The sequence below is a fragment of the Taudactylus pleione genome, unplaced genomic scaffold (genome assembly GCF_031769625.1).
Source record: "Taudactylus pleione unplaced genomic scaffold, aTauple2 ptg000129l, whole genome shotgun sequence".
Lineage (NCBI taxonomy): Eukaryota > Metazoa > Chordata > Amphibia > Anura > Myobatrachidae > Taudactylus > Taudactylus pleione.
This window is the reverse complement of record NW_028284531.1, coordinates 16,184,340-16,211,222: the sequence shown is the minus strand read 5'-3', so window position 1 is coordinate 16,211,222 and position 26,883 is coordinate 16,184,340. Positions and strand designations below refer to the sequence as shown.

Below are 26,883 nucleotides of genomic sequence, written 5' to 3'. Positions count from 1 at the left end.
TATACAATACCCTGGCTGAAATCTTGAGAGGAACTACAGCCTATACATTATATGGTACAGCTATAGTCATGCACAAGCCATGCTTGCCTTCTCTCCCAGACTCCTAAGACACTAGGCCAGCCTCACACATTTGGCAACTTCCCCAATAAAGTGGATGGTCCAGATGCGCAATGATGCGTTTTGTGGTGAACCACATAATATTAGCCCTGACTCCTGCTTCACAATGCTCTGAATCTCAGATAGACCCCTAGACAATTTACGTTGCCACACTCCCTGTATGCACGGGATCATGATCCTGTGCAAGCAGACAAATACAGAGGCCCAGGCCAGCCAAAGCAGCAGCCGCCGCTAGTGGTTAGCATTACTGCCTCTCAGCACTGAAGTCTTGGGTTCGATTTCCATCAGAGCCCTAAGTGTGTGAAGTTTGTATATTATCCCTGTGTTTGTGGGGGTTTCCTCACACAATCCAAAAACCTACTAGTAGGTTAATTGGACATAAAAATAGCTATAGCATGCCTTTATAAGTGGGCAGAGGGCCTGATTCAGAGCCGCTCGCTCTGACAGAGCGCTCGCTCTGAATCAGGGCGGGGCTTTTTTTTGGGGATCGGCCTCTTGGCCGCTCGCATAGCTGTGGGTGACCACCCACAGCTATTGCTAGTGGCCATGATGATGGTCGCGATGGTCAAGACCGCAAGCCCCAGAGATATTTCGGCTCTAACAGAGCCGGAATCTCTCCACTGACATCACTCGTGCGAACACCTCCGTTTGGGCAGCCACCCCCCCCGGCCTGCCCACCAAAGGGGGAGAGCTCTCACTCAACATCGACAGCTCGCCCCCTTTGGTGCGAGATCCGGAGCGACGGATTGCCCGTCGGTAGCCGGGTCTCGCACATGCGCTGTGGGCCACCATCGACCCGGTTGCGAGCGCTCATCGATTGCGACCGGGTCTGAGTCAGGCCCAGAGACTGATCAAATGTTCCCTAAGCGCTGCATAATATGTGTGTGCTATATAAGATAACTGGTAATAAAGACATTTTATTTCAACCCAAAGTTCCATATAAACTACAGGAAATGAATAAAGGGAAACACTTTCGTTATTTCTAATTATGCAGCTGCTGCTGAGTGCTGTTCTGTCAAAAGACCTGACAATAGGCCTGAGTCAGCTAGGATCGCAGTTGCTAATATGCACGCAATCGGCCGATTGTCGCGATCTGTGCATCCGTATGCATCGCAGTGCGCATGCGTGAACTCGCCACTATGACCGGGACTGCGATCGCAGTGACTTCGTAGACCTATTGCAGAGTGATTGACAGGAAATGCCGTTTGTGGTTGGTGAGGGGGGGGGTGGTTGGGGAAACGCAGGCGTGCCAGAGCATTTGAACGCCATTGCATGGGCATGCATAAGTTATACACTGCGATACCTTACGTAGCCTGAAGACTTATAGCATGCGATGAGGTTAGCAATTCCCGAGTAAGATCAGAGCTTGTGCAAGTGTGTGTGAGGCTGCGATTGTACCGATGGTTTCGCAGTCTTGCTAAACATTACGGATGTGTGTAAGGTAAAGTGGGCGTCCTTGTGTAGTGCTGCAACGGCATAGCGATCGCAACAGATTAGCATACTACCGCAGTAGAACTGCGTGCGTAATCGCTATTGCATTCACAGTTGCGATCCTTAATGAATCAGGCCCAATATCAGCATCTGCAATGAGTTGCTGTGATATATTGGGATACATGTAATAAAACATTTTAGATTGATTTTCTATCACAGAATCACAAGGGACTATTCTGGGCTATTATTCATACTGTCATTTAGTGATGGTTTGTGGTGTTTGGATTGGGGAGTGAATGACAGAAATGTGAAATGTTATCACTCCAGAACTGTTTAGGAATGATTGTTTTCTAAGAGGTTATTACTATGGTGACCTGATTTCAACTTTCCTTCTTTAATAAGTAACTACACTTTTAGCTAAGTTTTCATATCGTGCAGTAAAAGTTTTTTAAATTAAAAAAATATCTATTTTTTGCATTTTCTAAAACGCCAGGAGTGCAGAGAGCTGCCATGGGCCGGGTGCTGATGGGGCATAGCCAAATCCTGGGGAGGCGTGGCCATGCCCCCGGAAAAGAAAAGGGAAAAAAGTTTCCATGACCACAGAGGGGGTTGGGACGATGCGGTGACGTCTGCACAGGAGGATATGTTACCCTCTCAGCAGCACTGCAAAGTGGGACAATGTCCCCCTTAGCAGCTGTCATGGGCCGAAACGGACGGACCCCTCCAACAATTCCGGCCGACAATGATTAAGAAACCAAAACACGTGGGGCCAGAATTTTTTGGTTTCGTATATACTTCCCCTTTTAATATGGAATTATTATTTAAATTCTGTAGTATTTAAATTCTGCTATGTTGCTGTGTAAATACCTTCCCAGAAGACCAAAAGCATAAAGGCCATTTGTCAGTAGAAAAGCCACTTCTCCCAGCTGCATTGAGCGGACACCCAGCTCTAGAGCCTGCGTACACACACAGAACAAGAGAAGGAAAACATCACATTGGTAGGATACATAGAATGAAAAGTTACATTAATGCACTTGCTAGAAATTGTAAAATTATAATATTAGAGATAGGGAAGATGGGCCATATTACATGAATAACTCTTAACTGTACTCAATATTGCCCAAAAATGTGCGTAGTTAGTAGTACAAATGCATACACATTTGGTGTGACTTTTGCTTAGGGCCTGGTTCAGAGATGGACACAATGCCATTGTTAACGCAGTTGAACGACTATCGGTGATCTGCACATGCGTCTAAGTTGCGCCATGCATGCATCAAGTTTTTATAATAATGGCGGTCGCAGCGAGGATTTGACCTTAGTGTGATTGATAGTGAGAGAACATTTGGGGGAGGTAATGGAGAAGTGGCGGCGAAAAAGCAGGTGTGTCGCAACCATTTTAGGGGGGTGACGCAGACTGCGACTGTGATCTCGCACGCAGTTGCAACTGCTCTGGTGTCTCGGTTCCGGCGGCCATTCTGAGTAACCATAGGATTATTCACAACGTCAATAATTGACTGATCTGCAATAGATGCTGTGTCTTTGTACGTTTGGATTTGCAAAGATATTGGATGGCGCCTCAATTCAAATCCTGACGGCTACGACATTTGCAAATTTTCACACAACCACTGCATACAAATCTGCAGCAGCGGTGACATTAGCGTCCATCTTTGATTCAGTCTGTCCAATTCTTTCCTTGGCTCACAAAGGATTCATTATCCCTTAATTTCTACAAAAGTAGGTGGAAATTAAGTATGGCGGCCATTCATTATAAAGGTAAAACAGGAGATATCGCGAATATCTCCTGCTTACCTTTCAGTCCAGATCTGTCTCGCTGTCTCGCCCTACAATAGTATGGGGACCTAAATTCATCAAGCTCCGAATACACAACATTTTCAGAGCTTGACAGCGGAAATCTTATCCATCTTCAGATGGCGCTGATTCCATCCCTCCACCACTGTTCAGCTCCTTCCGCCGGACACCGGCTTCTTTGTGCACATGCTACTCACAGCAAGTTGGATACTTAATTATCAGGGGCCACCGGACCCCTGATAATGAATAGGCCCCAGAGCAATAAAACTGTTTAAACATTTAAACATTCCCAGTGACCAAATGCATCAATATGTCTCCCCCTGCAGATCTAAAATCTAGAATTTAGGCAACTGATAGAGCCCTTTCCTTAGCAAGGGGCCTATATACTCTATTATATATATATATATATATATATATATATATATATATATGAGAATATTATGCACTCTATAAGATATATATTGTAATACTATAATTATATACTTTAATTTTTGCCAACAACAATTCCAGTTACTTGTGCTAGATAGATGTATGTTTGGTGGTTAAAGAAAATTCTGTAAAAACAATTCACATAACTGATATATTGTATCTACAATGTTATATAAAACCCTAAATATCTATATATAGTTAGGATGTTCTGCACTCTCATCTGCATGTACGTCACAACCACCATGTGGTACACCTCATAGATCAGTCCTTCCAGACAGCCTATATATATTCTTGTTTAATGGCTGTTGGATTGATCTGTTGTTTGCTATAACCCTATATACTAGCTGTGATGCAGAAGTAGGTCTTGAAAAAGGATCTTCTAGATCCGAACTGTCAGCACTGATGAGGCATTGGAGATGATTTCAAACAAGGTTATGACTATGGCATAATAAAATTACAAGACTTGCATCTGAATCCGATGAGTGCCCTTGAATCTTAATTAACGGATTAAACAAGAAGATATATATATATATATATATATATATATATCTATATGTGTCAAGTTATGACATACAGTAGTGCCCCCTATACACAATGCCCACAGTAGTAGTGGCCCTAATACACATAATGCCGACAGTAGTAGTGCCCCTTATACAATTCCCACAGCAGTAGTGCCCCTTATGCAATGCCCACTGTAGTGGTGCCCCTTATGCAGTGCCCCCAGTTGTGGCATTTCCCCTTATGCAGTGCCCACAGTGGTAGTGCCCCTTTTGCAGTGCCCCCAGTGGTAGTGCCCCTTTTGCAGTGCCCCCAGGAGAGGTGCCCCTTATAGAGTGCCCACAGTGGTAGTGCCCCTTATGCAGTGCCCACAGTGGTAGTGCCCCTTATGCAGTGCCCACAGAAGTGGTGCCCCCTATGCAATGCCCCCAGTAGTAGGGTCCCCTGTAGTAGTGCCCCCAATAGTAATGCTCCCTGTAGTAGTGCCTCCAATAGTAATACCCCCTGTAGTAGTGCCCCCAATAGTAATGCCTCCAGTAGTAATGCTCCCTGCAGTAGTGCCCCAATAGTAATGCCCCCTGTAGTAGTGCCCCCAGTAGTAATGCCCCCAGTAGTAGTGCCCCCAATAGTAATGCCTCCTGTAGTAATGCCCCCAATAGTAATGCCCCCTGTAGTAGTGCCGCTTACACACAAAAAAACCATCGCAATACTTACCTTAACCCCTGCTTCTGCGTCCACGGCCGCCCGACAGACTGCTCCTCGGAACTATGGGAGAGACGTCATCACGTCTCTCCCATAGTGCACAGTGCGGGAGCCGGAAGCCAGAGCTCAGGAGTGGACTTCAGGCTCCGGCTGGTGCTGTGGGGAAGGAGCCGAGCAACCGCTGGTGGCAAAATGTCAGCGGGCATCCGGCAAATGGTGCCTCCCTGTGGCACCGTGCTGGGGTGGGCCGGAGGAGGTGGAACTGGTTCTGTCTCCAAATAGAAGTGACGAAACACAGTTCCACCCCGTCCCGGCCCACTTTAACCCATGTATAGGAACCAGAACATATCAAAGACAGACATTTCACCTCATTAAGAGAATTTCTGATTGAGTGTCAAAGATACAGTTTTTAATTTTGCACATATTTAGCACCCTCAAATCTTATTTTATTGTATTGTATGTATGTATGTATATATATATATATATACATACATATACTGTACATATATATAGACAGGGGCGCCGAGGGGGGGGGCGGGTACTAATTACCTAGGCCTGAGCCCCCCTTGATCCCTCCTACCTCACAGCAGCCCAGAACACGCTGCTGTGTGCTGGGCTGTAGTGGGAGACTGCTAGCAGCTGCTCACCAGTCTCCTATCTATGCCTGTGGGGGGGAGCGATCAGACTGATCGTGCCCCCTCCTGACTTTCCGCTAGTCTGAGGTGCTCACAGCGCTTCCCTCCCTGTGGCGCTGCAAAAATGATTTATTAAAAACTATTTTTTATCCTAAGGGGGCATTCCATCGATGAGGCCCCCTTCAACCTTTGCCTGCCACGGCTCTCAGCACCCCTGTGCTGAGAGCTCTTTCTCTTTATATATAAAGAGAAAGAGCATGTGGTAGGGAATGTAGATTGTAAACTCTACTGGGGCAGGGACTGATGTGAATGGCTGTAAAGTGCTGCGTAATATGTGTGTACTATATAAATACCTGGTAATAAAAAAGAAATAAAAAAAATATATATATATATATATATTTATAATTACCATAAAAATGTGGTTGAGCCCTGTAAAGTGGGAGGGGGAGAGCAGTATGCAGCTTACAAAACATCCAGTCTGGCATGTGTGATATATAGAATACTTTACATTATAAAGCCAGTTAGCTTTGGTTTCCTGACCTGTATAACGTCCCCTTCATCCAGGACAAAGGAAAGATTTGGATCTTTCTCCACCAGAATACCACCTTCCAAAATCCCCATGAGGTAGACAGTCACCTCTTGACCAGGAAGGGGTTTTGAGGCTTCACCGAATCCTGGCTTCAGAATTTTCTTTCTCAACAGTTTGTCATCTGAGCGCAGACAATAAAAACAGAGGAAGGGAAATATTAATATAATTGACAGACATACATTTAATCACAAGGTGCAACCTCCTGCCCACTGGATTTCCATCATGATTCCTGGTAGTATTGTTTTTCTTCCACATACTTGCTAAACTTTGTTGTATAAGAGAAGACAAGGCTTTCATGTCATTTAGTGGATAATTCAAAAAGATGTAACTACTGCACCAGTCATCACATTATTCTGTATCTGTGTGTATTATTCAGAGAACCCCATATATACTTAATGTAGATTCTTAATCACAATGTATTAATTAAGTATTGTATCAGGGGTGCTGCCTAACCACTTATAAGAATATTCAAAGCAGAAGAAAGAACAGGAGTTGTCTTGTATGTGGCGTACTAATTATCCTTTTTTTAAAAGTATAAAATATAACCTTTATTTATTCCGAATAAACTACTCAGAATAAATAAAGTTTATATTTTATACTTTAAAAAAAAATGATAATTAGTGTGCCACATACAAGACAACTCCTGTTCTTTCGTCTGCTTTGACCGTTAGTGGTTAGTAAAGTAAAATATGTTACAGTATATTGTTTTTTTGTTGAAAGGGGAATGTACTCTGCACTGCCTCTCCAATTGGAGATGGAGATGGAGGTGCATCATAGACGTGACCTCCGACCCTGACTGAAAAGCACCACTGTGCATAGAGCCATAACTTGACATTTTGGTGCCCTGTGTCAGAAAGAGCATTGGTCCCCCCTCCCCATATTTTAAATAAGGACAGTGCTTGCACAATAAAGTGGCATGGTCTTGTGGGAAGGAGTGTGACCCACATAAGTGCTCAAATTCAAATTACACCATACAATAATGCAACCTTATTCACATTACACCACACAGTAGTGTCCCTTATTCACATTAGGCCACACAGTTGTGACCTTTACACATTATGCCACACAGTAGCACCCCTTACACATTATGCCACAAAGTAATTCCCACTACACATTATGCCATATAGTAGTGCCCCTTATACATTATTCCACACAGTAGTGCCCCTTACATACTATGCCACACAGTAATGCTTCTTACACCTAATTCTATACAGTAATGCCCCTTACACATTATTCCATACAGTAGTGCCCCTTACACATTATGCCACACAGTAATGCCCCCTTTCCCTAGGGCGAGTCACAGTGACAGCACTAACCCAACTGCCAATCTCTCACTTTCACTCACTGAATGTTGGTCCTGGTCGTCTGCCTTCCCTGCCTGCAAAACCAGATGCTGCCCAACAGCTCCTTTGCGCTTTAGGCACTATGGGATGGGTGCTGTGGATGGGAGGGGAGTTTGGACCTGCGAGCAGAGAGAGAGCAGGAAAGGGGAACCTGTGTGGGGGAGGGGGGGTCCTGTGGATGGGGAGTAGTTTGGAGCTGTTAGGAGCGAGAGAGCAAGAAAGGGGAACCTGTGTGGGGGATGGAGTGGTCGGAGGTGATGCGAATGGGGGGGTGTTTGGAGCTGTGTGAGGGGAGAGAGCAGGAAAGGGTAACCTGGTTGGGGGAGGGAGTGAATGGGGGAGGAGTTTGGAGCTGTGTGAGGGGGGAGAGAGAGCAGGAAAGGGGAACCCGTGTGGGGGAGGGGAGGATTGGGGGTGCTGTAATAAGTGCACTGAGCGCAGGATGCCACCACAGAACCAGTCGCCGCCACAATCTCCATTTGCTGGGCGTCCACTACACTGTTACTAGCAGTGCGCCCAGCTCCTTCCCCGGCTCTCCCCTCCCACCATGCAGGGGCATAGAGTGGGTTGGGGCACTGGAGCAGAGGGGCAGGACGCCTCTCCCTTGTTAATTATTCATAGGCAGAGGCAGTCTGGGCACTGGAGCTCACTGTGGGCCTGATTCAGAGCCGGACGCTATTTGCGCTCGCTTGTTCAGAAAAAGGGGCCGGCTATTTAAATTGAGCGCTCGCTCTCTGCGGTCTGTTGACGCCTCTATGTCTGAGCGAGCGAACGAAACATGCGCTCGCTATTTTGTAAAGACGCCCCCTAGCCGCTCGCATCCTACGTCATCTCTGCTATTTATTTGATTAATCGAGTACATTGAAAGGCATCTGAACTGCTCGCAGTGCTTGTGGTAGGTTTATCCTACCGCAATCATGCGAACAGTGCAGGCTAAGAAACAACCAAGTGACGTGGTCGATGACGCTGCTTTGTTAATTATGCACACCCTTAAAACGCCCGTTTTGACCGTTTGGCACGCCTGCGTTCGGATCACCACTCCCCGTTTTCAAGCACCTTCCCCTATTACCACCCACAAACGCCTCATCCTGTCAAATTAGCAGGCACTCGCTATTTTGCGAGCGCTCGATTTTCGACCACAATGACTGGTTTGCGCATGCGCATTACGACCCATACGCATGCGCAGATGTGCGAACATCGCTTGGAGTGAACGAGCGGCCGCTTACGAGCGGCTCTGAATCAGGCCCAGTGTCCACACATGCCCTATTACATGCTGGCCCTGACAGTGAGTGGCTTGTTTACTTTGGCTGACCCCTCCTCAGGGACCAGTCTCCGGTTTACATCGCTACAGATCCATCCCTCTCCTTCCTGTTACTCCCTAACATCTTCTTTCCTCCCCTCTCCACCCTCGGTTCCCCTTTTTTGCTCCCCCACCCACCTGCAGCCCTCCCAACCCCCCCCCCCCACCTGTTCCCCTCTCTTTGTCTCCCCTTACACAGCTCCAAAATCCTCCCACATTTGCGGCACCCCGATTCCTGTCTCTCCTCCACACAGGTTCCCCTTTCCTGCTCTCTTTCTCCTCACACAGTTCCAAACTAGTAGCTACTTCCCAGTCACAGCGCTCACAAATGCCCAGCACTTTACCGCCACCTTTCTGATAACGACCGAAAGCTTTTTTGAAGGGCTTTTCAGAGATGTTCGTGCATGCGCAGTTGCAAATAATCGCACAACTACGTGAACTTTGGCTTTACATGCAGTTCTATATCAGGCCCTGAAAGTGTATTGTGATTCAATCAGCGTGCTTTCTGAGCTATCTCATTTCTGGGGGGTTTGTAGGCGTATTTTCATTGGTTTCTAAAGCTGCCGCTGGGGTTTCTATACTTGTAATGGAAAAAAACATTGATAGTTCTCCGTTGTTCTATTGTATTCTAAAGTCTGGATTCTCAGCAGCTTTCTGTCGGTTTGGGCTTTAGCAAATCAGCGGGATCTAATACTGCAGATAAACCTCCAGAAAACCACCAAAAATATAAAACCGACAGTACTGTAAATATAACCCCAGTAGTGAAAGAGGAAACTCACAAAAAAACATGAATTTTTCGATTTGAACATTTGTATAGATTTTCTTGCTACTATTGGACTTCATCTGAATTGTTGGTTGACAAGGAACAGAAGGATATCAAATACATAGGCTCCTATTTACTACAATCTGCATTTAAAATACGGCTGTAGTGTGATATTTTCGACTACATTCGCATTGCAATTGTTTATTCCCTCTTATGGAAGAAATTCAGGTAGGTATCCAATAACAATGGAGATGGGTATACAAAAAAGGTTAAACAGAATAATAATTTTTTAAAAGTATATGCTGTGGGTGAGCAAGAAAGCTGCTCACCCTGCACCCATACTTTTTAATACTTACCTCTCCGAAATCCCATGCCGGCTGGAGAGGCGCTACACAGAACTCCTGGAAAATGGCCACAGCAGCCACTTTCCTGGCGTTCTCAGTGGCAAACGCAGGATTTTGAAAGGGGGGTTTCCAAATAATTTGTTACAGAACCAATGACAAAAAAAGTGTAACCAGAATAAGCCTGCAACATATACTTTATTGTGTACTTGAAGTGTTTTAATATAAATAACAATAAATAATATTGTTAATAATATTAATAAAGCAAGGCATCTGGGCATAAATCTTGCTTATGCACAATGTTTACTAGTATGTACGGACTAAATTTATACTACCAGTGCAAATTTAACATTTGAACTAAATGTAAAGTAATTTAACGGTACTTTAAATGTCAGTTTGTCACAGTTCCATTCTACGGTTATGGAGGCCATTGACTACCACCATTTTCTGCCTCATGTCACTTCCAGCCTCCTGCCACCTATCTTTCCAGCATTGTGCCGCATGTTTCTCCACTGCTACGTGTCACTCCAAACTCTTGCTACCTGTGTCACTTGTCTCTCCTGCCACCCCTCCCCGTGTCCCAGCCCCGTCCTTACCAGCCTCCTGTATTCCTTGCAGCCTCTTGTGTCCCCCCTGCCTCCTGTGTCCCTTGCAGCCTCTTGTGTCCCCCCTGCCTCATGTGTCCCTTGCAGCCTCTTGTGTCCCCATGCCTCCTGTGTCCCCCATGCCTCCTGTGTCCCTTGCAGCCTCTTGTGTCCCCCCTGCCTCATGTGTCCCTTGCAGCCTCCTGTGTCCCCCCTGCCTCCTGTATCCCTTGCAGCCTTTTGTGTCCCCATGCCTCCTATGTCCCCCGTCTCCTGTGTCCATTGCAGCCTCTTGTGTCCCCCTCTGCCTCCTGTGTCCCTTGCAGCCTCTTGTGTCCCCCTGCCTCCTGTGTCCCTTGCAGCCTTGTGTCCCCCCTGCCTCCTGTGTCCCTTGCAGACTCATGTCCCCCCTGCCTCCTGTGTCCCTTGCAGCCTCTTGTGTCCCCCCCTACCTCATGTGTCCCCTCTGCCTCTTGTGTCCCCCCCTGCCTCTGGTGTCCCCCCTGCCTCTGGTGTCCCTTGCAGCCTCTTGTGTCCCCATGCCTCCTGTGTCCCCCCTGCCTCCTGTGTCCCTTGCAGCCTCTTGTGTCCCCCCCTGCCTCCTGTGTCCCTTGCAGCCTCTTGTGTCCCCCCTGCCTCCTGTGTCCCTTGCAGCCTCTTGTGTCCCCTGCCTCCTGTGTCCCTTGCAGCCTCGTGTCCCCCCTGCCTCCTGTGTCCCTTGCAGCCTCTTGTGTCCCCCCCCCTGCCTCTTGTGTCCCCCCCTGCCTCTGGTGTCCCCCCTGCCTCTTGTGTCCCCCCTGCCTCTGGTGTCCCTTGCAGCCTCTTGTGTCCCCCCTGCCTCTGGTGTTCCTTGCAGCCTCCTGTGCCCTTCTAGCCTATTTTTAAGCAGCCTACCTTGACGTCAGAGTCAAGGTTTAGACATTACCGTTTCAGCATCCTTCTGCTCTGGCGCTGACAGCTCCTCCAGCCTCAGCCAGCTCTTCTGATACATGCAGGAAAGACTCACATCAACCATGCGGGTGAGTGTGGAGTGCGCGCAGCGTAACATCATCACGCTACGTCGCGCATGGGAGGCAGAGGTCGGGAGGGGTCGGGAGCTGCTGCTAGACTTCCTCCCCATCCTGGCTGGGCAGGTGGAACGGCCGCCGCACTGGTTGTCACATTAGCTGCAGCAGTCTCAGACTGCTGTGGCCAGGTAGGGTGGGCCAGAGGTGGCGGAACACAGTACCGCCGCGCTCCGGCCCTCTTTAACTTCTGACCAGCTGAAAAAAATTGGTGGCCGGGGGGGGGGGGGTTTCTAGGTACTCGGAAACCCCCCATGCGTGCACGTGTGGTTCTGCGCATGCACAGTAGGGTACTCACAGACTAGTGCCCGGAGACTACTGAACCTGTCAGTATGCCGCGGCTGCTGGAGAGAGAGGAAGGGACCTTGGATGGTGAGTGAACACGGGTCACCTCCTCTCTAAATACGCCCTTGTCTGTTAGCATCCTATTTTGATTTTTAGCTGAGAGCAGAGGTGCCCTAAGCTTCCATCCCCCACCGCATGTGACATCATGATGTCACAGAATAAGCACTGGGTGCAAGAAAATGGATGCTGGGCCCTACCTTTCTATGTAGTGTGGTGCCTTAAAAAGGATGCCGTCGGGGTACCAATCATGTTGCCCCCTCTCCTTGCACCCTGGGCAACTGCACTTTTTATAGCCTAAGGATGTAATAGGGTAACAGTTTAATATAGCTGAAAATGCATCAGAAAAAATGATATACAAATGCCTCTCGCCTGGTACCTGGGCTCTTTGGGACTTATAGTTTACTTGTAAAAAAAAAAAAAAAAAATACAGTAAAAAACTTTTATTGAAAAAGCAAACTTGCCCACAAATTTCCTCACTTACCCATTTATTGCTCACCTAATTTCAAATGTTATGTCCTCTTCATTTCATGTAGCATCCCTGATCCTGACTTGGCAAACAAAATTTACCCCAAACATTTAGAACTAGGGATGTGCGCTGACCCCCGTATTTTGGCTTTGGATCTGTAGCTCCTTTAAGGTTTTGGATCTGGATTTGGTTTTACAAAACCACCTTTGCATGTTTTAGTTTTGGATCTGTATTTTTTCTAAAAAAATCATAAAAACAGCTGAAGTCACATAATTTGGGCCTGTTTTGTTCCTACAGCATTATTAACCTTAATAACATTTATTTCCAGTAATTTCCAGTCAATTGACTGGAAATGACTGTTTTTGTTCCTACAGCATTACAACTGTTTTTGTTCCTACAGGATTATTAACCTCAATAACATTTATTTCCAGTCATTTCACTGCTCATAATATTGATTTTGTCCAGTTTAGGCCAAAAGGTTGCATCAAGCTAGCTGGCTGAATAAGCTAAGCGACAGCAGTGGGCAGCACAAACCTGTGGCAGTTCAGCTTCCAACATGGCACAGAGTGGCACTGCAGTGGCAGACAGGATGGCAGTTTAATAAACTATAAAATTTAAAATGTCAGGCAGCAATGCCCCAAACAGCACACAATGCAAAGAAAAGAGGTGCAAGATGGAGTTGTCCTTGGGTCCTTCCACCTGCCCTTATGTTGTATATAGTAAACAGGACATGCACAGTTTAACAAACCAATCACTTCAGCGACAGGGGCTGCAAATTGTGTCTAAAGCGATTGATTTGTTTGGGACCCCACAAAACAAGATACCAATGGGAAGCTGACATTGCTGGCAATGATCTCTCCGTGCACAAACTGGTTTTACAGAGGCAAGATGTTGTCACCATCATCATCCACTTCCTCACCTTCATCAGTGTGTACATCATCTTCATACAATATTAATTTGTCCCCGCTGAAATCCACCATTACAGCCTCAGTTGCCCCTGTAATTTTTGGATGTAATTGGCGGTAAAGGTCTTCCTCTTGAAAGTTGTAGTTCATTTTGATGAACATCATCTTTTCCACATTTTGAGGAAGTAGTCTCCTACGTCGATCGCTGACAAGGTTCCCGGCTATGCTGAAATCTCTTTCTGAGTACACACTGGAGGGTGGGAAGCTCAATTAAAGCAAAGCCAGTTTGTGCAAGGGCCTCCAAATTGCCTTTTTTTTCCTGCCAGTATTGAAACGGACTGTCTGACATGTCTATTTGGACGCTATCATTAAAATAGTCCTCAACCATTCTTTGAGTGGTGACCATATCAGATGGAGTCATGATAGAGGTCTCATTAATTGTAGGCAATTGTTTTAGACCTGACCAGATGTCAAAACTTGGTTGCGTTGACTCATCTGCATCACCAGTGGGTCTTTTTTTGGGAAAGTTTCATTTTTTCCTGGCAGCCGCACTTGCTGAAAAAACTGGAGGAGCAACAATCACTGCATCATGTGCCGTTTGAGCTGACAATTTCCTTACCAACAGCTCTTTGCATCTCTTCAGATCTCTGTCCACTGGGAAGAAAGACAGGACGTATGACTTAAATCTAGGATCCAGCACGGTCGCCAAAATGTATTGATCCGATTGTAAGATCCTGACAACCCTTGGATCCTGGTGAAGCAAATAAAGGCCTTGATCTACAAGTCCGACATACTTAGCGGAATCGCTTTGTTTCAGCTCCTCCTTCAGTTTATCAAGCTGCTTTTCCAACAGTCTAATTAATGGAATTACCTGTCTCAAGCTGGCAGTGTCTGAACTCACTTCACAGGTGACTACTTCAAAGGGTTTCAGCACTTTTGCACAACACGAAAAGTATTTTCCACTGAGCTTGAGTAAGGTACATTTGCCTTCCTCTTCCTATGTCATAGTTTGTTGTGTAGCTTTGGATGGCTTTTTGCTGTTCCTCCATCCACTAAACCATATAAAGGGTGGAGTTCCACCTTGTAACTACTTCTTGCTTCAGCTGGTGACAGGGCAAATTCAACATTTGTTGCAGGCGCTGCAATCTGCCACATGCACCTGCCGAATGATGAAAATGTCCAGAAATTTTGTGGGCCACAGAGAGCATCTCCTGCACGGCCTTGTCATTTTTAAAATATATTTGCATCACCAAGTTGTGTGAGCAAAACATGGGACATGTTGAAATTCGCCCTGCTATAATGCTCTTACAATATTAGTGGCGTTATCAGTAAGCACATTCAAGAGGAGAGTCCAAGCGGGGTAAGCCATGTTGCAATGACTTCCCTGAGTTTTTCTAAGAGGTTGTAAGTGGTATGCCTCAGTGCAGCCGGTGATACACAGAGTAGCCTGCCTCTGAATGAGCTGCTGTTTCTTAGATGCTGCTGGTGCTGTTGGTGCCGCTGAAGGCAATACACCCACCCAGTGGGCTGTTACAATCATGTAATCTTGTGTTTGCCCTGTTCCACTTGTTCACATATCTGTGGTTAAGTGGACAGTGGCTACAATGGCATTTGGAGGACACTTAGCGGCCCTGTACAGGCTGGGAATTGCTTTTCTAGTGAAGTGGAACCTAGATGGGATTTTGTAGCGGGGACAAAGGACCTCAATTAACTGTCTAAAACCCACTGCACTAATGGCAGATATCGGATGCACATCTAATACCAGCATAGATGTTATGGTGTCAGTGATCGACTGTGCAACTGGGTGACTGATGTCATACTTGCTCCCCTTGCAAAGGATTGTTTAACAGTCAATTGGTTTTTTAGAACTACAACTAGTAGTCTTCCTGGTCCCATTCTGGGATTAATATCCACTCCCAGCAGCAGCAGGCGTAGCGCTAAAGGATTCTTCTGAGGAATCCAGGATAGCGGAGGACTGATTTAGCCTTATCAAATTGGATGCAGGACTACTTCTGATTACGAATGAGGATATTGTTGATGAAGGTGTTGGTGGTGAAGATGCCAGGTACTTAGATCTAGCAGAGAGAAGGGAGCTATCTGACGTTGGACTGCTTGTTGTTACTTTTTTAGCTAAAGTTTCTGAGATTTTGCAAACACTTTTGATTGATGCGCTGTACATAATGTAACAGGGAGGAGGTTCCTAGATGGGTAGGGTCCCTACCTCTACTTACTCTGGCATGACAATGGGTGCAATTGGCTTGACATTTGTTGTCTGGATTTGGGTAGAAATGATTCCACACATAAGAAGTGGATTTTTTTTATTTTATGCCCAGGCATGACAATGGGCTTTTCCTTATCATGGGCAACAACTGTTTCCACTGGGACCTGATTAACAAAAACATCATCCTCATCAACAACATGCTCATCATCAACATCCTTATTAGCATCCTCATCCTGGTGTACTTCCACAGAAGCATCCTCAAATTCTATGTCAGCATGTTGACTTGTGCTGTTCATCCCCACATTTGCAGATGATGCAAAAGTGGTGGAAGGAGGCTCCTCTTCGAGTACAGTATTGGAAAGGTCAGGCTCACACATGGCATCCGCAAACACACTTAGACTCTCAGGGATCTGTGACATTTCTGAGTGCACAGTTGGTTCCTGTGCCTTAACGATTTTCATTTTTGTAACTGTCTACAGGGAGAAGGGCCTACATCATCATAAGAGGCAGAACCACCAGTCATAAATAAAGGCCAAGGCCTTAGCCTTTCCTTGCCACTTCATGTGGTGAAAGGCATATTGCCAATTTTATGTCTTTCTACAGCTAACTTTCCCTTTGATGTTTTCTTCTTTACCACTGTAAAAGATTGGTTCTTTGATTTTAGATGCCCTGACATAAGCCCTGTATGCCCTTGAGACTCGGCTTTAATAGATGATGTAGACGGAGTAGTATCGTCATGACTGGTGGCACTGGCAGCAGCACCATGTGGTTGCTGCTCTCCTCTCAACTGATCTCCATATCAACAAACACGAATGAAGTGGGGTACAGCACACTCAATTTGTACCAATTTTAAATATTACTGCGGTATCAATGACCTACAGTTTCACATTATTTGTTATGAATAAGGAAATAAAAACACACTGCACTACCACTTACAGTATCACAAGATTTTGTATGAGTAAAACAATGCGCTACCACTTAGTGTCACAAGATTTTTTATGAATAAGAAAAGAATAACACACTGCGCTACCACTTACAGTGTCACAAGATTTTTTTATGAGTTAGAAAAGAATAACACACTTCGCTACCACTTACAGTGTCACAATATTTTTTATGAATAAGAATAACACACTGCACTACGATGTATAGTATAACAATAAGTGGATGACAACTGCGGTCTGGCCAGCAGTGTCACCGAACAATAATAGTGTAGCTAGCACACACAAAAAAACCCAGAAAAAAAATAAATAATAATTTTCTGCAGAATGCTAATTTTTTTTTTTTTTACACTTGGCAGGAGCACCCCTGGACGAGGCAGCAGGCCCTTGATAAACAACATAGCACACCTTTATGGACAACAAAGCACCCCTGCGGAGTACGGACGGACCACCTGCAGAGTCACAAATATGTGGATGATAATCTGCGGTCTGGCCAGCAGTGTCACCAAACAATAATTTTTTTACACTGGGAAAGAGCACCCCTGAACGAGGCAGCAGCCCCTTGATGAACAACGCAGCACCCCTTTATGGACAACAAAGCACCCCTGCGGAGTGCGGATGGACCAACTGCAGAGTCACAAATATGTGGATGATAAAATGCGGTCTGGCCAGCAGTGTCACCGAACAATAATAGCATAGCTAGCACACAGAAAAAAAATAATGAAAAAAATACCTTTTTTATTTATTATTTTTTGTGGAATGATAATTATTCATTTTAATTTTTATTTTTTTACACTAGGGTCGAGCACCCCTGGACGACACAGCACCCCTTTATGAACTCCAGCCCTAGCCCCTTGATTGACAGGACACCAGTGACACAGCAGCAGCCCCTACTTTATGTACTGCAGCCCCAGCCAGGCAACACTGCACCCTTGAACAACTACAACACTGCACCCTTGAACAGCAGAGAAGAACAGAGCATGTCTGTTCTGTACACTCTCCTCAGCCGGAGTGAAAATGGCGCCGTGTATGCTGCCAGGAGGTCACCATGTGTATGCTGCCATGAGGTCACCATGTGTATACCTCCATGAGGTGACCATGTGTATGCTGCCATGAGGTCTCCATGTGTATGCTGCCATGAGGTCACCATGTGTATGCTGCCATGAGATCATCATGTGCATGCTGCCATAAGGTCACCATGTATTTGCTGCCATGAGGTTACCATGTGTATGCTACCATAAGGTTACTATGTGTATGCTGCCAAGATGTCACCATGTGTATTCTGCTATAATGTCACAATGTGTATGCTACCATGAGGTCACCATATATATGCTGCCATAAGGTCACCAAGTGTATATTCTCATGAGGTCACCATGTGTACATTGCCATGAGGTTACTATACGCACGTCCTGACTGATAACCAGGAAAAGAACATTGTGGCAAGATTTGTTAATTCAATTGTGTGTGTGAATTTCTTCATTAAATTGAGTAGTGCCACATCCCCTGTGGATCTCTGAAGCATTAGTCTGCCCCTAATCCCCTTCTCTGCTAGTAATAAAAACTCCATAATTGCTGCATGCCCACCTGCTCATGCGAAAAGCAGCCACGAGTGAAAACCAAAACTCATAACTATCTTGACGTTGGGAAAGTTCCCTACTATGAGGACTGACCCACCAGTGACATAGCCATAGTGAGGGGCTGCAAAACAAAAAATAGGCGCCAACTGGGTGACTCGCCATCTATTTCATATACCTAACAAAAATAACACATTGGAGATACGCTAGATAGCAACACAAAATGCTTATATTAATTTTAAACTGTAGAACCAGAGCTTAAAAGAAACACAGTAATTACACTGTAGAAGCGCTGAACGGGGCACAAAAGTAACAAATGAACAAATATAAGTAACAACTGTATAAAAGAGGATAGTCAGTCCTCAGGGAGTAGTACAGAAATAGAAAAATAACAGCGCTCACTTTTAATTAAAGGAAAGTACTAATTTAATAAAGCATGCAATGTATATTTGACAATGAATAATAATAATAAAAAGAGAATATATAAATATATAAGATATACATAAAAACAGTCCAATCCACCAATCACATCAGTCTCTTATAGGTGCTTTGAGGCTTAAATTGTAATCCAATAGTATTGAGCGTGTAAAGTTTTGAGTATCAGTCCAGACTCATAATTACCAAATCCAATGTCCAGTTTAATTGAGGGGTCCTAATTAGCAGTGCTGATAGGCTTCCGCAAGAGTTTGGTCCCGTGGGCAGAGGTTCGGCAGTCCGTTGGTGTGACTGAGTCGGCACGCTGGTAAACCATATGTTGGCACTCCTTTGGTGGATGGATAGTAGAAGAAAGCAACCAATTCTGCCGCGTTTCGCTGTGTTGTACCCACAGCTTTATCAAAGGTAAAGCTTGATAAAGCTGTGGGTACAACACAGCAAAATGCATCAGGATTGGTTGCTTTCTTCTATCCATCCACCAAAGGAGTGACAACATACGTTTTACCAGCGTGCCTACTCAGTTTACACCAACGGACTGCCGAACCTCTGCCCAGGGGACCAAACTCTTGCGGAAGCCTATCAGCACTGCTAATTAGGACCCCTCAATTAAACTGGGCATTGGATTTGGTAATTATGAGTCTGGACTGACACTCAAAACTTTACACGCTCAATACTATTGGATTACAATTTAAGCCTCCAAGTACCTATAAGAGACTGATGTATATCTTATATATTTATATATTCTCTTATTATTATTATTATTATTATTATTATTATTATTATTCATTGTCAAATATATATTGCATGCTTTATTAAATTAGTACTTTCCTTTAATTAAAAGTGAGCACTGTTATTTTTCTATTTCAGAGCTTAAAAGACCTGTTGTTTTGTAAATTTAGCAAAAATAATCTGTTAATTCATCTATAATTAAACATAGAATTAAATCATATCGTTATTCTGCTCACACAACCATTTTAAAGTGGTGAACAAAAATATTCTCTACATTATGCAGTAGCAGTAGCGTAGTGTAAGGTTGCATTTTGTCAAATTATCAACATACCTGTAAGGTCTTTCCACTGGTCAGCAGAAAATATATCTTCAAAATTGTAACCTTTACATCCAAGAACATCTTCTATCGCCTGATAGAACTGCATCTCCTCCTCTTGGGGCACATTGTCCTCAATGGTAATGGGGGGCAAAAGAAATTTGACAGTTTTTCCAAAACTAGGTGTACGCTGTAGTAATGTTTTGTTCTCCCTGTTTCCATCGGTTTGTGGATCCGTCTGCTGCACAATCACAGTGGGTATGGTAATAATATTTCTATTAACCTCCAGCTCTGGTGATCTGTCCCATGTCTCATGCTCCGTAGGGTCTGGAATATCCCCAGGTAGGGAAATGTCTTGTGGCAAGCCTGTCATCACCTCCTTAACTAGTTCTACTTTTACTGACATTTATATTAGTTAAATTATGGTTATGCAATAAACTTGTCTATCTCCTTAACTTGTCACATCATTTTTTGGTCTAGGCTGAGCGCTGCCCCCAGAATATAAAGTAAAAAGGGACGGAAACACAAGCTATGAAAGGTTGATGCCTTAGACCGCAACCTTGAGTCTTCTAAATGTCTGTAATTCAATTACTGCTATTAACTGAATGCTTAACATAAGCCTCTCTCTCATTCTATTTCCAATCCTGTGAAGATCTTAAGTCTCTTGACTGAGGGCAGACACGGAGTTTACATCTAGAGCTATACTGAGATTTAGTTACGTTGTCCACAATATTCAGTAAATGGATCTTTTATGGGAGAAGTTTTACAAAAGCATTAAGGGACTTATTGAGTGTAAGCCTATTTGCTGAGCGTAAAATACACTAAATTGTACAGCCCACAGAAAGTGTACGTAATAGTCTGTATACAGATCAGACACTTTCTCCACCTAAGGCGAGCTGAGATAGAATTGGAGGGAAGGGGCGTGCAGTCGCAGATAGATTACAGTAAGGGAATGTTTTTGATATTCGAAGATGATACACGGAGAGGCAGATACGGCAGTAGCTCTGTAACTTTTAGATGCCTGAGTGCAGGTACAAATACATACTGATGATGACTAACTTGCTGCTTCTGATTGGCTGATTGTAGATTAATTTCTCAAACTGATTGTCCCTATATGATTTTGTGGGCTCTGACTCAGGAAATGGGCCTAAAAGAGCTTATGTTCCCATATTTTCAGCCTACACCCTACCAATGGAAGTAAAATAGGGGTATCTGCTTTTTTAATGTATTATTTTTTTGCAATAAGCAGTGATCAGATTTTATTACAGCTATAATAGCAGTAACAAAAAAATCATGAAGATGTAGCAAATGTTTATGTCAACCTATTGCTCAGAAATGCTGCCATTTAAAGTATGTTTTCCAGGAACAGTTTATTTTAGTTATTGGAATGCTCTGCTGTGCCCTCTGTATTGGTTCCAATTGGGTCAATGAAAAAAGAGTTAATTTGCTAAGCTTTCTAGTGTGTTTAAGTCCAAAATGTAAAAAGGCAAAGCTTTTAATAGCAACCCATGGGGTGTTTTGTCAATGTTGACATTCTGGTGTCAACATTATGGGTGGAGGGATTCCAATTATCCACGGGACTTACTGGGAGTTGTGTTATGTGGCTGGTGTGGCCATGATGTGACTTGAGAGTGGCATGATACGGATGGTGTGGCCATGATGTGCTTCGGTGGTGGCATGATGTGGAGTAAGGGAAACTGCATAGCACATTTAATTCCCTAGGCACACCTCCTGAGGAGCAGCCAAACCTGCCTCCAACATGCAGTGGCCACACCCCCTTCAGCAGTGCGCCACAAACTGTAATTTCATCATCTATGAAAGGGACTCCAAGAAGTTGCTGTAGAGCTATGTTACTGTTATTGCTAAATTGTTTGACTTGCAGACTATGATAAATATCCTTTCACCCTTAATTTAGCAAAAGTATTTTTTTCACTATCTGTCCTGCATTTGCTAGAAGATCCCTTTAGTAGACCATGATTGCTATGCTTAAGGTCAGTTTGCTGTTTTATAAGCACAACACATTCAGGTTCTTTTTATGCTGCTAGGGCAGTGGTTCCCAAACTTATCTGAATCACAGCGCCCTAGAGTATCAGCACTGTTTTCACACCACCCCTAAGTTTAAGTTTGTTATTGAGAAATTAAGAAAAAAATTAAGTAAAGTAGTAAAGTGAAGTAAATTGTGCTGACCTGTCATCCTTTGGTTCAGTTATGTGGTGGTGGACAGGTTTGCACTTCTGTTTGTCCACATATTTAAATTACATTGACCATAAATAATTTGATTTGATGCTGGACCACCAACCTGAGGTGTTTCAGGTGGGTTCAAACTAAGATATCCCAGATGGATGGATTCCCAGAAATGATACTTAAACAAATTGAATATAAATGTATAAATTTATTATAATACTTAGCCACAGTTGTCGACTAATTCAGTAGATACAGCAATCACATCAGCAAATCCAGGACTTCAAATGTCTCAGCGCTTCTGCAGTCAGTGTTGTTCCAGGAATAAGGCTAATTCTATACTGACACATTACAGCTTATATAGGCTGTTTCTGAGAGAAAAACTCCTGAGTAGGTATTTTAACATGTATAAAGGTCATTTTTAGAAACATACATAATTATTAATAACTGTTGCCTCAGTTATGAATATTGGAATTCATCTCAATGACAACCATTATGGTGTTTATTTAGATTAGTTTGAAGGTAACATAATGTTTATTTTTATTTGGATTAACTATGTTTGGTCACATAACTAATTTGCAATAGCAAACTGGTTAGCATTCAAAAAACATATTGACATGTACTGGACTTTGTCACAATCTGTATATGATGCAAAACCAACTGAGAGCACTGAACATCAAAATGGCTTGTAAACTCCATTTTGGTTACTCCTGATACACTCCACCCTTGCTCTCAGGTGATATTGCACCATATACCTTCCAAGTTTCTCCTGTATCAGTTATCATCTTAACAGGATACGATTTAACATTTTCTATACTAGAACAATATTTACTTAATAACCATGTACCACATTTAATCACCAAATATATTGCTAAAAACATCAAAACATATCCTATTAAATGTAAGATTCCCATGAACCACCCTTTGATCCCAGAGAACCAATTAGCTGGATCTAGCCAGGATAGCCATCCTGTACCATCTAGATCATACAGTGAGTCATTATGAGCTTGATCCAGGTGTCCACGTTTTTATGCATAATTGTTCCAGTCATCAGTCATTCCATGTAGAGACCTTATTTTCTTTGCTCCAGTAGTGGTATAATTTACATGTTGAGATAGGTCAGTCTCCTGTACAGTCATCCACACTGTAAGAATCACTTCCACAATCACCACATTAGATGCTCATGATCAGGTCTTGGGCCCAGCAGATTGAAATATGGCATCTCGGTGGTGTGCACTATGTAGTTCTTGGATACAACCTATGTGCGGGAAAATAGGATTAGTTTCACGTGTACAATTCCAGTGTCTGCTTCCAATTCACATGGTACTTCTTGGAAAGTGTAGACACAACTTGCCTTCACAATCAAACTGAGAACTAGATTTTTCTAGACTCTTTTTTCACCCATATAACCTCATGTGGGAGTCTTGGTGGTACTTGTGTCAACATTTTCTCAAAGGGTAACGTGTCTTCCCCATCAGCTCTTTCATTCAAACTGCACACTACCTCCCCAAGGACCTTATCCCATCCCCTCAAAGTATATGTGGGTGTCTTTTTCCGAATCTGGTCCTTCAGTAGGTTATCCATGCATTTTATTAGGCCTGCTGCCTGAGGGTAATGGATAAATTGTACACCCAATACACTGCCTTCTCCTGAGCCCAGTCATGAACTACACCATAATGTCTTTGTAGGTCTTCCAACATCTTCAGAGTGGTTTGCTGGTCCACAGGTTGCTCTTCTAGGATCATGACCGCTGCTCTCAGCTCTACATGCTGGCTGGAATCTTCAATCTGTAAAGATGGTAGTTCTACCTCTGTAGTCTTGAAATTCATCAATCCCACAATGTGGGTCGCTACTTGTGATGGCTCTTGGCTGCTGATACCACTCAGCTCCTGCAGATAACATTTCCACTTCATCAGAGTTGACTTTTGGGCCACCATGTTGGCGATGGCTAGCCCCTCTTGTCTCAACCAACCAGCCACTGGTAGCTCTGTGCTGATGGTGACTGGCTAACTTTTGGTTGTAGTCTCCTCATGCTGCAAAGCAGTATAAGCCGCTAACACAGTCTTCTCCAAAGGCGTGTATCTGTATTGTACAGGGGCATATTGTTTAGCCCAGAACCCTATGGGAATTTTCTTCTCCCCACAGTTCACGCTCTTCTGCCATAGACCCCAAGACATTCCATGAGTTGTCAGTTACATCCAGATAAAGTGGCTGATCTTGCTGTATGGGGCCCAGGGCGTTTTGCAGCTTGAATTGCGTTGTCTTGTTCATTGGTCCATACAAACTCAGACTTCTTTCTGCTTACACTGTAGATTGGTCTGAGAATGAATCCCAGATGTGGCACAAAAGATCTCTAATATCCCAGTCTACCCAGCACTTGATGAGCTTCTTTCATTGTGGTGGGAGTCTATAGATGAGCAATAGCATCTAACATAGGCTCTGGAATTTTCCTCTGTGGACCAGTCCGCATCATGCCTAGAAACTTTACAGTTTTGGCAGGACCTTGTACTTTGTTCTGGTTAATTGCCCACCCTCAATCTTCTATGTAGGTGGTCAATTTGTGTAGATCTTTAGTTACCTCCTCTGCGGTTGCCCCAGACATGATGTCATCAATGTAGTGGTATATCTGACACAAGACTGTGGCATATGAACGGACTGTGTTTCCACCCTTGAGGAAACACTGTAGGAGCATACTGTCTCCCGTCCCAGGAATAGGCAAACTGGTCTTGACTGCGTGGATCAATAGCAATAGAAAAGAATGCATTAGCCAGATCAATTACTGCATGCCATTCAGAAGAAGTATCTTGAATCCTCTCTACAATTAAGACCATATCAAGAACTGCTGCAGTTAAAGGCTGTGTTGCTTCAGTTAAAGCCCGATAATCCACAGTCATTCTCTATGATCCATCAGTTTCTTCACTTGGAACACAGGGGCATTAAATGAGCTGATGGCCGGTCTGAATATTCCTGCCTCCACATAGGCTGCCAATGTCTCTTTAATTTCTTTGTGGCCACCTGGTATGCGGTATTGTTTCATGTGCACAGGGTTGTCAGGGACAGGGATATACACAGGGTCCCATCTTGCCTTACCCCTCACTACACTTTTCACTGGCAAGAGGGTGCATGTCCTTATGGCACAACCAAACACATAGGTACCCGAGGGAGTGTCTATGGACTGTCCCTTCAAAATATCCATACCTATGATATTGACTGACAGGTCAGACACCAACACCTCTGAATGGAACCAAGGCCCTTTGCCTAGCCACATCTTCCAGTGACATTGCGCTGCCCATGTTTGTGTACCCCCCAGGCCTTCTACAGCTACCCATGTAGTGGCGCTAGCTGGGACTTGTGTTCTGTGGAACAATGAGACTTCAGCTCCAGTATCTAACAGAGCTGTACAGCGTGTAACAGTAGCCCCATTATCCCATGAAATTGTGCATAACACATAAGGGCGTTTTTCTCTGGGTTGTAATGTACATATCTGGTATTTCACAGGCTGTGATCTCCGTGCCTGTGAATCCAGAGACTCGTCTGTCAGTCATAAAGGCTGTGGTACAAGCCACCCTCCCATTTTTTGAGTATCTGTTGGAGGGTGTGTCCTCAAAAATGAGTCTAGCTCTGCCCTTACCTCAGCATAGGGTGATGGCATAGGGGAGGAGCGGTTGGAATAACTTGCTCTGCTATTTCCTCGTCTACATCACTCTTTGCTATCTGTTTGATGAGTGTTGAGTTATCACCCTTCTTCTTCAATGCTAACCACATTTTTAACAAGACATCAGTCCCAACCCCATCTATTTCTTTTCTTAGGGTACCCGCATTCAATAACTCAAAAAACATCTGTTTGCGGGATACTTTGTGATTATTACTCTTGGCCTGGGGTCCCTTTTGTGTCAGCTGTCTGTGTCATGGTACACCTGTACGTAAATGCCCCAATTGACCTAACATTTGGCTCAATTGCCACACAGTCATACCAGCTGAGGCACCCACCGCTAAATATAGTGGGCCTTTCATATTTGTGGGTGCTGACTTTACAAACACATCACACATCTCTTCATCCAACACACACAAATCAGAACCATCCCAGGGGGTCAGAGTAGCGCCTGTACCATCCGTGGCCACCACTTTCACCAGCCCTCTCACACATCCCAGTAAATGCAATCTATGAATATCTTCTGTGGTGTTATGCCATGGGGTGGTAGGCATCAAAGACATTGGGGTTTTAACCACTTTACATATGGCTGCTTGTACTCTAAACAGTAGAGTCCAAACACCATCCCTACTACATCTGCAACTACAAATGCACCCGGGGATCTATTGACAAAGTTCCCATTTCGGATGGGAATCTCCTTCCTCCTCCCATAGTCTTAATACCCATTCTAGAAGGGATTCATTAGCCCCCTGTCTCAATCTGCGGGACACAGGGCCGGATTTACCACAAGGCAACAGAGGCAGATGCCTAGGGCCCGGTGGGTCCTAGGGGGCCCGCCTCTCCCGACCAGCAAGATACTGTATGTAAAAAAAAAAGTGTTTTATTATTAAACAGATATTATTACCCCCTCCACCTGCTGGTGGGGCCACCGTATGGCAGCTGGGTGAGCGAGTGTGTGGGGATCACCGGCTGTCCACTGAAGCAGGCTGCCATTAAGCCTCCAGGGGGTGTGGTGTGGGTGGAGCTGCCAGCGATTATGTGGAGTTGGGGGTGGGTGCTGGCACAGTAATGTATGGGTGAGCAGGTGTGCGTGAATCACTGGCTGGCCACTGAAGCAGGCAACCATTAGCCTCCAGGGGGCATGGTGCGGGTGGAGCCACCAGCAATGATGCGGAGTTGGGGGCGGGTGCCGGCACAGTAATGTATTGTATGTGCCACTGCCCAACACCTTTATTCCTGACCACAGGACAGAGGGACAACAGAAGATGATGGGGTTCCACTATTCAAGACCCACAGATGCCACACTCTACAGTAAGTGTGATGCCATCTGACCTGTGCTCCTCCTCCTCTCTGTATTTCCTATCAGAGCACCTCTGCCCTGTTCTCTTTAGTTTACTATGTGTGTCTGTCTACTTCAGTCACATATGTGTACATAACCATGTCCCCCCCTCAGACCTCAGTATGGATGTCTCCCCTCAGGCCCCCAATGCATATGCCTCCATGCCCCCCCTCCAAG

At 44.7% G+C, this 26,883-nt stretch overlaps 1 protein-coding gene across 1 annotated transcript in view; it reads right to left on the bottom strand.

The window, feature by feature from the left end:
* LOC148523666 (peptidyl-prolyl cis-trans isomerase FKBP8-like) overlaps positions 1-19,945 on the bottom strand; it is a 59,406-nt gene extending 39,461 nt beyond the window's left edge. The window contains exons 1-3 of the mRNA XM_088473007.1: positions 19,550-19,945; positions 6,162-6,331; positions 2,416-2,504 (exon numbers count right to left, since the gene is read on the bottom strand). Coding sequence (XP_088329133.1) covers positions 2,416-2,504; positions 6,162-6,331; positions 19,550-19,940 — 650 coding nt within the window. The 5' untranslated portion in view covers positions 19,941-19,945. The remainder of the gene's footprint in view (positions 1-2,415; positions 2,505-6,161; positions 6,332-19,549) is intronic.
* Between the last annotated feature and the right edge of the window lie 6,938 nt (positions 19,946-26,883).